Here is a 13,168-nt window from a genome sequence, read left to right as displayed (position 1 = left end):
AGGCAACAACATATTAGTGGCTTTATTGCACTGTGTAACCCTCATGTGGAGATGTAACAGACATCAGCAAACATATTTTCACACTTAAATGAATGGAAAATGGCATATATATGAAGAACAAATGCAATGAAATGAATAAAAACACAAGTCACTCAAATTAGTAAACTTTTTCTTACTTGTAGGATATAGGAGGCCAGCTCAAAGACAACATCACTGTCTACTTCAATCAGCTCCTGCAAAAGAAAAGACATTGATATTCATGAATCATACCTGCGATTGTTGTTGCAAAGTGCATAGGTGAAATACAAAGTGTGCTGAAATATGAATATAAAATATTCCTGCTTCTTTAAACTTTTAATTTATCATTTAAAAGTATGTTATTTCTTCAGAAATAATGACATTTCTGAAGAAAACTGTTTTCAAACCTATAAAATACTTCTGTGTTTATGTTATGGAAACAAATGTTTGCAAGAGTCTAACACTATAAAACCTATACTCTAACGATTTTGGTAAAAATTGTCCTAATGCACTAAAAATCTTTGACAGTTAGTAAATCTGTGTGCTTCACTTTTATATGTTATATTTAATATTATTAAAATAATATTGCTCCTTTACTACTTTTATGCTTTGAGCTACTTGTGATAGTATATGCATCTGCATCATCATTTTGGATCTTGACTAAATATTTAATTTTTAATCTGGTTGTGACAAAAGCTTGAGCTTTGTTTACATGCGCCCTCCAGTGGCTACAACACATAACTACACTTTAATAATACCATAAAAAACACCACATGACACCTATACATAGAAAGATAAAAAGTGCAAATAAACTAATCATTTTCACATTGTTAGTAAATACATGTTAATGATGCAACTAACCAGATATGGCTCCTCTATGCAAAATGTCTCAAAAGTTAATTTTAATTGCTTCATGGCGATTTCTCTAAAAGATTTAATTTTAATAGTCATCCATAAGGTCTATATAAATGTGCTTCAGCATTGCAGATGGCTTTAAATGTGTCAAATTGTTGGCTTGTTGCTGTGATGTAGGACATTGCAAAGTGTGATGAGTAACAGCTGATGCAAATAGCTCAAAAATCAGTGTGCAGAGCAGAGGTCCAGGCTTTTTCCTCTGGTGGCAGCTCTTCATTTAGATCCCAAAATTGGGTTAGTGAATTGGCGGCATACTTCTAAATATAAGGTTATTTGGTTGGTAAAGTTGTTAGGGAAAAACATGTGAATCAAATAGCAAAGGGTGAGGATACTAAGAATGCTGCTTTTGCAAATAGATGCAGCTTTATCTGAAGTTAGTGATAAAACAGACATTATCATGAGACATAAAGAGCTTACCTTGAATATGATAGACTTGGCATTAAGAAAGAACAGCTCAATTGTAGCATTGTCCTTGAGATAAGATATACTCTCGATGTAAAACCTGAAAAATGTAAAAAAAGTTCATTATTGTCAACCCTTTTATCTATGTAATTATCTGTATAGCCCCAAATAAAATACACCATTCTTGCCTACAATATTTATACATGTTTGCATTTGCCTGTTGTGCATGTTTCAGATGTGACAATGATTAAGCAATAATACAGATGGCCAGCAGGGGGCGAACCCCAACAGAAGGTAAAAGAGTTCAATGAACATCTTTTCCTCCCTTGACATCCAATCTCCCTCTCCCTGTGCAGGCTGTCCATTATTATTTTGGTAGTGTGTGCACATTCCTCCATCTGCATATGCACCCACATAAACAGTCGCTCTTTTGATGCTCTTTGCACAATTGTTTGCCCCGGTGCATGATCAGCACGGTGCAGTGATTCCACACACAAAACACACAGACACTCACCAACTGGAGAGAAAAGCACAGTAACCCACTTCTGGCAGAGCATATAGCATGGAACTGACATAATAATGCCATCTAAATTTAGCGCGTAGATGCATGCAGGACCGGAGGGGAGGAAGCTGTGCACTGGGAGGCTGCATGCCGCTGTAGTAAAAATACAGATTTCTCTCCAATGAAATTGTTTGTGTTTTACCACAGATGTTTATCTCTTCTGGACTAAACAAGGTGGCCGAAACATGTGTCCATAAAGGAGCATGCGAGTGAGTGTGTGCATGCATCGAGTGAGAGTGGCTGTCGGCGGATCGATGCGGGAGGGCTTAAATCACGTTACACATTGAGCTGCGAGGGAGAATGAGTGGAGTCCTGTCAATATTCAGAGTTTGAATGTTTAATTAAAGCTGTGGTGTTGATGAGACATGCACACTGTCAGCAAAGCAGCAGGCAGACATGCTGTAAAAATAAGAAAAATCTCAAATAAAATCAGCATAATGTTGTCGTCCACAAAATGACAACATGAAGTCTATAAATCCACACAAAACAAAGCTTAAATTTTAGACTAAACCATCATGCTGTGCCTCATAATAGATTCAGGTCTGGCATTAGGGTTCACTGCTGTTCCACTATGAATCTGCACATGGGGCCAACGAGTCTACAAATGTGACTGAGATGTGTTTGGGTGGAGATGCACCCACTGTGACATTTAAAGAGATTGAGGTTAGAGATTGAGTTGAACTGTGTGGGAAAAGGGATTGGGGGGGTTGCAACTCAAAATTGTGTCAGAGTTCACAGAGCTATGATCACAATCTCAAACACATTTTAGTCTAATCCAATACACAGAGAGAGACCTTCACCCAGCAGTCTGCCCACAGCTGTTTGACACACTTCTGTGAGGAACACTTATTAAAATCAGGATCTGCTGGGAGTCTTTGCAATGTGACTGACAAAGCTGCTTTACGGTGTTATGAATTTCACTGGCTTGTAAAAGTTAACCAGGAAATAAATAATGCTTTTATGCTGAATGTTCATGTTGTATTTATATTATGTGACCTCATTAAGTTCTGGTTATTGTGAATAAGGAGATAGAGTAACTAAAAATACAAGCAAGGGCCTGAGTTTCTCTTCAGACTGCATTTTTGCACATGGCGTGCTGCTGAAAAGAATTTTTATTTATTTATCTTAAAAAAAAGGGTGTTCTCTATTGCTAATTTAACATTCCGCAAGCACATAAATCAATAATACTGTAAAAAGAAATAAAACTAAATGTCTATGTAACAGCCAGCACTGGACTGAAGCCATTGTACAAAGACATAAAAGAGGAGAGGTTCAGACTTTATTTTATGACTCGGCTGTCATAGGGTCAGTGAGGGGCTGGCTTTTCACTGAGCCAATGACTGCAACAGTAAATACATAATGGGTTTTGTCATGCACTTGAGTATATATTTGCTCTGTTTAGTGTTTAAAAAAAAACTATAAAAAATGTAAAGCTGCACATGTTATATAAACAGGGATGCTCACAAAAGGGATTTACTCTGTGTCTCTGTAAGGAAACTTTGCATTTTATAGACTCTGTGAGGTTATTTACATAGGATTTAAATATGACCCATACCAGCAGGTTTAAAAGGCTCGTTAAGTAGCTACAAGATGCTGGAGCGGAAGTTCAACATGGCAGTCGAAGCTTTTTCATAACTAATCTTATTAATCTATTCCTTCTAACATGTGAAGTTCTATAAGGTCTATATGCTTTGGAGAGCTCTACAGAGACGTCAGCAAGCACGTCGCCGTGTCTGGGTTCACCAGATCCTTCAGTGTTGCATATCAGTGTAAAGCTGCTTCTCTCCACTTCAGAATCTGTTTGAATTCCGTTAATTGAAGATTTATGCTGATTCAAAGAACTTCAACACTGGAGCTAAAGCTTTGGTGTTAAAGGGTTAAACGAGGGGAAGGTTCACAGTCAGACTTACCTGACACTGAAGTAGAGCACAATGGGACCAGACTTCTTAGGGAATTCATGCTCTAACACTCTGCGGTCCAGTTGCAGCCAACTGAAGTGGCCCCTGGTGATGCAGAAACAACAAGTCAATGCCATTACTCTGAGATGTCTTCTAGCTGACAAGGAATTACAGATATATAACATATTTCTCCTGAAACCCCAGAGTTTCACTCTTCGGCTGACATTCTCTTCTTTTGTTTCCTTCTTTTGTAACTTTATCAGTCTCCTTTTTCACATCTGAGAGAAAAAACTGCAGACAGGTTGCCAACCTGGTGACCTTGCCCTGTTTCCTGAGCAACTGAGAGGCATGTCTCTCTAACTTTCTTTCCCACGAAGACAGCTTCTGCAGGAAAATTCAACTAATCTCTACACCACAGAAATCTTCAAGGAAGACTGGAAAGCAAAGACATACAAGACGGGCTCATCTGTGTCTGAAATCAAAGGTTACATTAGAGGAAAGATTCACGGTCTGCCTGTATGCAAATCAGATGAATGTCTGTGCAGTCAAAACACTATGGTGCTTTGTTTTTTTGTGGGTCACAATACACAATAAGACTCATTTGAATTTCACATTTGCATTGTAAGCACTGCTTTTTTAACCAGGCCTTCTGGCAGATAAGGCCTTGTGATCTTTGCTGTCATCCATTAAGTCAATAAATACCTAAGCAATAACATCAGAGCCCATTGTAACTAGACAGCCTGTTCAGATCAGTTCTATGTGATACTCTGAGTAGAATTATAATTATTATAGTGAAATAGCAGTTATGCTCTTTAGTGGTCTTCTTACACTTACCAAGTCACTAACCTTCCTGCTAATATATTGTTGTTCTCATCTTCTTAACATATTTATGACACATTTGTTCCTATAGCAACCAAAAACAGTGAGATGAGTTGAATAAAGATATCGCCCTTTCATAAGATACAGGTAACCATGCCTCTTACAGGCTGTGTTTAGAGCTGCTCCAATGAAAATCGTGTTTTTAACATGGCAACTGTCCGGCCCACAACTCAGAGGTGAATTTCTAATTAACTCCTGCTGCTCTGCAGAAACTAAGGTTCCAGAAAACAACACACTTTTTAAAATTTTGGCAAAAAATGGCATAATCATGATTATAGGAGCACTGGGAACGCTTTTACAATCGAACAAAAAATGACTGAAGTGGGACTGTAACCCTTCCGCTCTCCTTAGTTTGTTTACATTAAAAGTGGGGTCATCTGGACCCCCCAAGACAGTGCGCTGAACTTTTTTTTATCTTTGATTTTTGAGTTTCACTAATGTCCATGACAGACATAAAATCCTGTCCACCTTTGTCATGGAAGAAATCACATATCAATATGTGGTTGGAGTCAACTGGACCCCAAAGAGAGCGGAAGGGTTAAAAGATAACCCATTTTTTTGTGACATAGACATTTGTACCTAAACTGATTTTGTAAATTTTGCTATGAGGACATTTTTTTATGAGAGCAAACTGACAAAATGCAGACCAAATACGTGTTTAGGTGTGGAAAAGACGAGTAAAAAATGGCGGCGTTAGAGGGATTTACAGATTAAATGTGACTTACGTTTCATCTACGTATGCAATTCCAAAGTACTCTTTTTCCTTGAGGTTAAAGTGAGAGGCCACGAGGTCCAGCAAATCCTTCGCCATCAGTTTGGGCTGCAGAAAAAGAAAAATGACGTGTTTGATTAGTGTTCTTTCATAACCGTGATAACCACCATGAATGGAGCTTAAAGCTTATTCCAACATCTATAGATTTAAAGCAATGACCAGACATTTTGTTCAACTAAAACAAGCAGAATGTGTGTGAAGTTAGAGAAAGACAGAGAGAGCACAAGAGACAGAGAAAGAGAGAGGCACAAAAAAGATGGATGAAGTTGGTGGATGTTGCTGACACTGCAAGTGCCCTTCCCTTCCCTACGCTTCCCTCCAGTCTCCTTTCTGACCCTTACCTCCGACTGCAGAGTCACTGCTTTAGGTGCTATGGCCAAGAAGAGCATAGCAGAACTACCTTTTTCAAGCTAACTTCTATTGTAAAATTTTGCTTAAACTATATATGATAAGGACCCAGTGTCTTTTATCAACATGCAGAGCAGACAAATCACTTCAAAGCCTCGCAGAGATCAGGGATTGCTGCCATATGCTGCTGGTTTGTCAGATCATGAGTAAAAGTAGATCCGGCCCTGAGGTTAACCATGGGTGTGCCTCATTCCCTATACACACACACAAACATTTGCAGACAAATCAAAGCTCACAAGACACTGTAGACATTGAACACATTTACTTCACTTTCTGCACACAGCAGAAAGTAAAAAAAAATGCATTTATTGAGTAATATTGAACATATATACAATTGTGCATCTACACACAAACAGAATTTATTGCCATAGTAAACAAATGGCAGTGACCTATACTGTCTACAACGTGCACAGCTACCTTCAGTGTCAGAAGCTAACTGGAGTTATTTACTGAAAAGGAGGTGAGGTCATGCACACACACACACACCTCCACAAACACACACCCAGAGGAAAATATCATGACTCAGCTGCATCCCACACAACTATGACACATACAGAGTAGCTTACAACTTCTAAAATGTTTTTCGGAGCACGAGCAAGATGAGGGGTACTATTTGGCCTAACTGTGCCACAAGAATCATATGACAATTAACGTATCATATTAATGTGTGTCCTTTATTAAATCACTGACTTTATATGAGTACTGGACCGAGTGAGTGTGATGTCACCCATTGAAAATGTCCAACAACATTGAGTAAATCCAGTCACCTTTTTTTTTTTTTGTTGTTGTGATATGGGCGTCACCATGTTGGAGCCAGACGGTGTCAGTAAGCAATGATTGGTTTAAGTCAACGTTTCTATAGCAACCACTCTGGCCAATTTGGAGTGGGCTTGTTGGAAGTCCACACCTCTTCCTTCTGTCAAACGTTTTGAATGTTCACTGTGATGGCCAGCAGGCACCACATACTTTTATTGAGGCATCTGATTGGTCAATTTATAACTTGAATAATTTGTAAAAAAATTAAAAAAATCATGAAAAAAAATTAGAACTGGCAAGAGCATGTTTAAAACAGGTAGGAGAGCAGGAATGGTTAATGGTAATAATTGTTTATTTTTCAATAGAAGTCTATGGGATTTTGACTTCTTGGAGCCAGCAGGTACTTCCTGTTTGGAACGTGAGGGGGGAGGGGTCACTGGGCCCAGACCTCTAATACACTTAATGTCTTAAATCTTACTTTTGGTGACTCTGTGAAAATTAGTACCTCTATCCAGAGCATGAATTGCACTGATGTTTCATGTGAGAAGGAGCCATAAAGATCAACAGCAGACCTTCTGAATTGAAGCTCTGAAAAGAGACTATCTTTAAAGTCTTAGTTGTAATTCGTGTTTTGGTTCAGTCTGAGAAATATACATGGTTAGCCTCCCATTACCAGAGAACATTCAACTACCTGGTAAATGGTAAATGGTGTGTACTTATATAGTTCTTTACTACCTTGGTAACAACACAACTGAAGAAACACAAAGAGAGGAAGTTGTAAGAACCAACACGTGTGGAGACTAGAGCATGCAGACACATTGAGTAAAGACGGAAACATGATGTGGAGAGAAATAATTGAAACCATGATACATTGCTGAACACCAATAGGCCATGACTAAGAATAAAAAGAATGAAAAGAGCCTTTGAGATGACTTAGCTTTCTGTCTTATTACTGCAGTGATTTGTGCTTAAATTCAGCCTGAAGGCAGCCTTAGCATTATAACTGGATTCTGTTTTCTCTACAAATGACAATAACACCCCACACAAGTGGACTGAAGCTGATTCACAAGACAGCACAAGTTGTCAGTCAGTTCAAAAGAAGCAAACATGGGAAATAGATACAGTTGCCATAATTTCAATGCAGCAAATATAAAACAGTCCAACTGAAACCTAAATGGCATCTATATTGACTGTCTGGTATTTCTTTTAAATAGTGGCAAACTGTTTAAATTAGACTTTTTGGGGCATTTTAGAATTTTTTTGACAATAATGTGAACATGATCACCATTTTCCCAAAGAACTGCAACTGTGCGGTTAATTAAATGGGACAGGCACAGTGACTGAACAATGGCATGCACACAAACACATGCAGATACTCATAAAGGCAGCAAACACAACACATTCATTAGATGGTACAGCTCTCTGCAAGCTTAGACAACATTGTTTTTCACAGACATTTAACCCATAGCTGCTCAGCAGCACAGATAATTAACTGAGTGAGAATTACAGGGGAAGGGGTTGGGAGACGCACAGTATAGCTTACCCACAGACTGGTAATGAACGTGCAAAAGAGGCTCATTAAACTGACAGTCGCATCTTTGTGTACGGCAAAACAGGCCCTTGGTGCTCCAAGAATTTCTCAAATTTAATGGGGCAACAATTAACTTATCATGGCAGCCTACACAGCACAAAGCTGTGTTTTAGTGATGATCTCAAGCATGTATCCATCAGTCATTAAGCTTCTTAAGGTCTGTGTTCACTCAAATCTGTGTGACTTGGTCAATTTGTTGCAGGTCCCTCCAGTGTACGCTTTGTGTTTCAATCTCTAAATAAAGTCAAACTATGAAGGTTGTGTCATTGTGAACAAAGAGAATAAGGTAGAGCGCTGAGGTGAATGACACCTGTGGGACTGAGGAGTCCCTCACAGAGGTACAGTGCTAGTTCTGAGGCCCAGATGGCCATCACACTTGGACAGATTAAAACCAGAAACAGAGCTGTGTGTAAAAGCCATTTAGAAAGTAAAGATTTGTTCTTTTTTTATTTATTATTTTTTATGTTATGTGAACACTTAATTAATAAAGGTTTTCTTTTGGAAAATAGAACAAGAGCTTGACTTCTCAGTTGAGTGAAACACGATGTAATTCTCTATGGCCTCCATAACAATTCAGTGACCTACAAAACATTTGCTCCACAGATGGAAGGAAACAAGAAAAAAACACAACTCCGTCTTCCCTTTTCTGTCTTGACTGCAACAGCTGCTTGTTGCAAAAAAATCACATTTCAGACTTTTTATAGTCTAAAATTTACTTGCATAAACTAAAATTTAAGATTTGTAGAAAATAACTAAGTTCCCTTTAAGTTGTTTCTTTTCAGTTTTAAAATTGATATAAAAAATAAATGAGTTTTAGAAATTATGATTAAAACAGACCAGTAGTTTCTATAGTGCTTTACTGGAATCAACAGGAAGCAGGAAAATGCATGAGCAAAGACGACATGGAGAGGAGAAGACGGAGACTGTGTGTGAAAGAGTGGCAAAAACAAGTACCAATTTGAAGTGAGAATAATCTCTGGCAGAGTAATCAAATCAGGAAGTCAGCAGACCTATCCTTGACTCCCCCCTTCATTTTTCTTCTCTCTCTTCAATGTCATCTCCTGTCTCTCCGTTCCTGAGCATCTCCCTGCTCTCTCTTCCTCTAAGCCTCTTGAGTTTCTGTACCGGTCCTTCTATTATCTGCTTGCTCCTCTTCTCCAGTTCCAGGCCAATTATTGTCTCTTGTCTGTATGCCTCTCTGCATGAACCAGGTAATGTTCTGAGACCCCACAGCGGGCGAAGCTTCAAAAAAATATGCTTCAGACGATCTAGCAAAGCACTCAGAAGAAAATGCTTGAACAAAGAAAAGCTACAGAATAAATCTCTGATTGAAGAAGGTCAAAGACATCTTTTTGGGGTGCTGGTTTCAAATTGGTTCTTAAAGATTTGCAGTGAAGACATAAATCCCTGAAACTTAAGGACTGTTGAGAGACTCATATTTAGAACCCACTATATCTGAAATCTCTGTAACAATGAGTGACTATACCAGAAACGCAAAGATTAGATGAGGATTAAGAAAGTGCAGAGTCACATAACACTAGCCAAATCTCCAATTGCTAGCAACTATCAAGTCTCTTAAAACAAAAATGAGGCAGCATCTCTTATTTGTTAAGGAAATAAGCTACAACAAGAGATTGTAGAAGGAGTGGAAAGAGAAAAACAAAGCACTCACCTGTACGAGGAGTTCCAGCTTCCTGTCATCCAAAAGATGGACCTGACATCGCCTTCCCTCTGTCATCTAAGAGACAAAAAAATAGATTTAGTATTTTTGCATACACATTTAGATAAAACAATGCAGAAACATTTAAATATAACACTGCTGCTTATAACTTTCACATAGTTTTTAAAGTCTTAGACTAAGTTGGATGATACTTTACTTCAAAAACACATCAACAAGTTCAGTAGGTTTTACTCAAAGAGCGGACTTTCCCCTCTCTGTGTGGTATACCACTGAAGTCCTAGCAGGATTTTGTTAGATACACACAGTAGACCAAAAGTCTCCTAATCTGTTTCCCTCTATAACTTTTCCAAAAGAGAGCAGCAAACATATTCTCTATCAGTTGTAGCCCTGACAGTAAGAGAAACTGTAGGTCGATTAGGTTCTACAAGGAACCTGTTCATAGTAGTCTTAACATAAGTTTGCTGAACACAACTGTAAAAAGACAAAACAACATGTGTGCTAGGTTCAAATGAACATACCACAGCAGGTGCAATGAAAGAAGTGAGATGTTATCTACACTGACCGAACTATGGTAAACAAAAATGTAATTGAGACGTAGATTGCAAAAAGAGAATAAAACACTTGTAAAAGAGTGTTGACTTGGTTAGTATGCGTTAATACTCTTCTGTTTTTTCAGTTTATTTGGAGTTTCTCCACAATCTGACAGGATAAAAGAATATGGAGAACACTGAAGACACTCACTCCTCTCATACCTGCCTTTTATGTGAATAAAACTAGTATAGTGGTGGAAAACAATGCAGAGAAAAGTTGTAGGATTAAAAAAGAAGACAGAACTTGAGAGATACTTATTGCAAATAACATTTTTCAACATGTCACCCATAAACACAAGAAAACCGGTTTGCAAACCTTAACCTTGTCACCACCTCAGGCTACTAGAATTCAACGAGGGTGTGTCTGCTGCACTTCTACTTTCCCACCATTTCTGCAAGCTTGCATTGAGATGGGAGGGAGATATCACGAGGAGGTGAGGACACCGTAAAAAAAAAGAAACAGTGGAAAAGTGACACATGTATGCCTCAACACTCATCTCAATGAGAACTCCTCTGAATGGCTGTTCGTGCCAACACATGCATGTGTGTGTGGGTGTGGCTTTGGCAACTCAGCAGGTTTGGGGTAGCCCTCCCACTTGCTATTGATCTTCTACAGCTACTGTGTTTAGCTTGGCTGCACCTGTGCAGACAGCTACTCATACACTCTTACAGTATATTTCTTCTTTTTTTTTACATTGCATTGTGCTCCACTTTCTTGTGTGTGGGATGCAGCAATAGAAACTACCCTTACTTTAGAGCACAGTCAGGGGTTGACAACAAGGGTTTAAACTATTGTGTATCTTACATTTGCAAACTGACTCTGGAAAATGTGCAATGACTGAACATATTTCCTGCAGAACCTTATAAGCTGCAATGCAGACTCACTCCCACAGGAGCATCCTCATCCTGGCAATCAGCTGGGAATTCAGCAAACCTTGATGTCAAGGTAGCAAATCAGTGCTCTCGTTATTTTTTTTTTTCTTTTAAGAAAGCTAAATTTGCAATGGAAACATGCACTTATTAGTTTCCCCACATGCAATCCAGTTTGTGGCATTTGGTGCGTTCAAGTGAGCTTCAACTTGTTGTGAAAACCAAATGTGATTAGGTCTCTCTGAACAGTAGATTCAATAAACTCAAGGATGAATAATTCATTCAACTTAATGTTGTATTGCCAGGCAAATAGGATTCTGATAGTTCAGTGTGTTAAATGTTCTTTTAGGTATCAGGAGTATTTTATTACTACTAACACAGGGCTTATTCAGGTAGGTAGATCTGGGTCAAAATATATATATATGGTGCAAACTACACTGTGACTCATGTGTAATTTACCAACATTTTAATGGGTTAGCATTCATGCTAGTCAAATAGAGACAAAACTAGTAGGATTTAAGAAGAAATATAACACTTAATAGACTCTCGTTGGTGCAGCTGACACCATATTACATACTAACAGTTCCTGGTGATGCTTTGGTCAGTACCTTGCCAACGAAGGCTCCGTCAACGCGGCTTCCTCAAAGACACTGGCACCGGTTTGCGGCTAAAAAGGCAGGAATGTTAATCCCAAAAGGAGACGAGTCGTGTTCCTGCCACGAAATCATCAAAGAACACCCGTTTCCCTGACCGGCTCAAAGGAAGAGGCACATCAGCATCCATGTTTTTAACCATTAGTTAGCGACAGTATTAACCTCCTCCCCCTCAAAAATGGATGTATGTCCCCGCTGTCTCCGTCTTATATCGTCGTCATTCCAGCCAATTTTTTGATAGCTAGGCGATAATTAGCGGTGAAGCCTCGGCAGAGCTTCTCATCCCTCCTTACGGAAAACAGCGCCTCGCGCTTCCAAAGACGGTCGACTTCCCCCCCACCCTCACCCCGTTTTTTTTTTTCCTCTACCGGCACCAACAGTCAAGCAGGGAACGTGCGGATAGCACAGACCGTACCAACGGTCAGCGAACCGGAGGGGGGAGCGACCGGAAGAAATGGGCTGCTACGATTTGAAATCTGTTTTTTTTTTTCAGGTATGTTATTCCTCTCGCAGCCTAGTTGCTCGGAATAATGGAGGCAAGATGTGGGGGCGGGGAGAGAGGAGGAGATGAGGGGAAATTCTCTGCAGCGGCTCCCAGTCATGAGAAACTGCAGACCTCTGAGGCTGTGTGCGCACGAGCGCATGCCTACACCCAAACAGTCTGCACATTACACGCCAGAAAAAAATGACCCCGAATGCTCCGTTTCTCTTAAGGAAATTATGTTTTAATGCTATGACGGGATTATATTCATATATAAAAAAAGAAAACGTTAAAGTGACAGGATTATTGATGGGTTTAGTGCCACTTGCTTGAACTTACATCAGTTTTTTTCTCAGACTATCCTTGAGTTCAGGCCTCTCATCTACATCAGTTCATAGGTTGAGAGGTTTTCTGACCTACATTAAGGTGCTTGTCATTAATCTTTTATAGCTAGAACAGAAAATCAGGAGGGTTTTTTTTATTGAAATAAAAAACAAAATGTTTTGCACTACTATGGTACCATAAATATTGTTACTATGAGGCATAAATGAGATCATTGGTAACTTGAAATGACTCAGGTAGTTTGTGTATATCAATAAACATTGTGATGCTGCAGGTCAAGCATGCAGCATCAGCAACACTTGCTAAGTTTAGAAATCAAATGCAGTAAAACAATTTGTACAAGGTATGGA

The 13,168-nt window shown here is 39.0% G+C and overlaps 1 protein-coding gene across 11 annotated transcripts in view; it reads right to left on the bottom strand.

Annotated features, from left to right (window-relative positions):
* The window catches only part of frmd4a (FERM domain containing 4A), a 102,215-nt gene that overhangs the window by 19,641 nt on the left and 69,406 nt on the right, over positions 1–13,168 (bottom strand). For 9 of the 11 annotated variants that reach the window (XM_024280911.2, XM_024280912.2, XM_024280909.2 and 6 more), the window contains exons 2-6: positions 9,874–9,939; positions 5,400–5,494; positions 3,808–3,900; positions 1,351–1,435; positions 177–233 (exon numbers count right to left, since the gene is read on the bottom strand). In XM_024280911.2, coding sequence (XP_024136679.1) covers positions 177–233; positions 1,351–1,435; positions 3,808–3,900; positions 5,400–5,494; positions 9,874–9,939 — 396 coding nt within the window. Of the gene's footprint in view, positions 1–176; positions 234–1,350; positions 1,436–3,807; positions 3,901–5,399; positions 5,495–9,873; positions 9,940–10,788; positions 10,872–11,950; positions 12,869–13,168 lie in introns of those variants that run through there. The other 2 variants (XM_024280914.2, XM_024280913.2) reach the window with 2 other exon arrangements.

The sequence above is a fragment of the Oryzias melastigma genome, linkage group LG6, assembly GCF_002922805.2.
Source record: "Oryzias melastigma strain HK-1 linkage group LG6, ASM292280v2, whole genome shotgun sequence".
Classification (NCBI taxonomy): Eukaryota; Metazoa; Chordata; class Actinopteri; order Beloniformes; family Adrianichthyidae; genus Oryzias; species Oryzias melastigma.
Note: the sequence above shows the minus strand (reverse complement) of the source record. Positions and strands in the feature narration are given on the sequence as shown.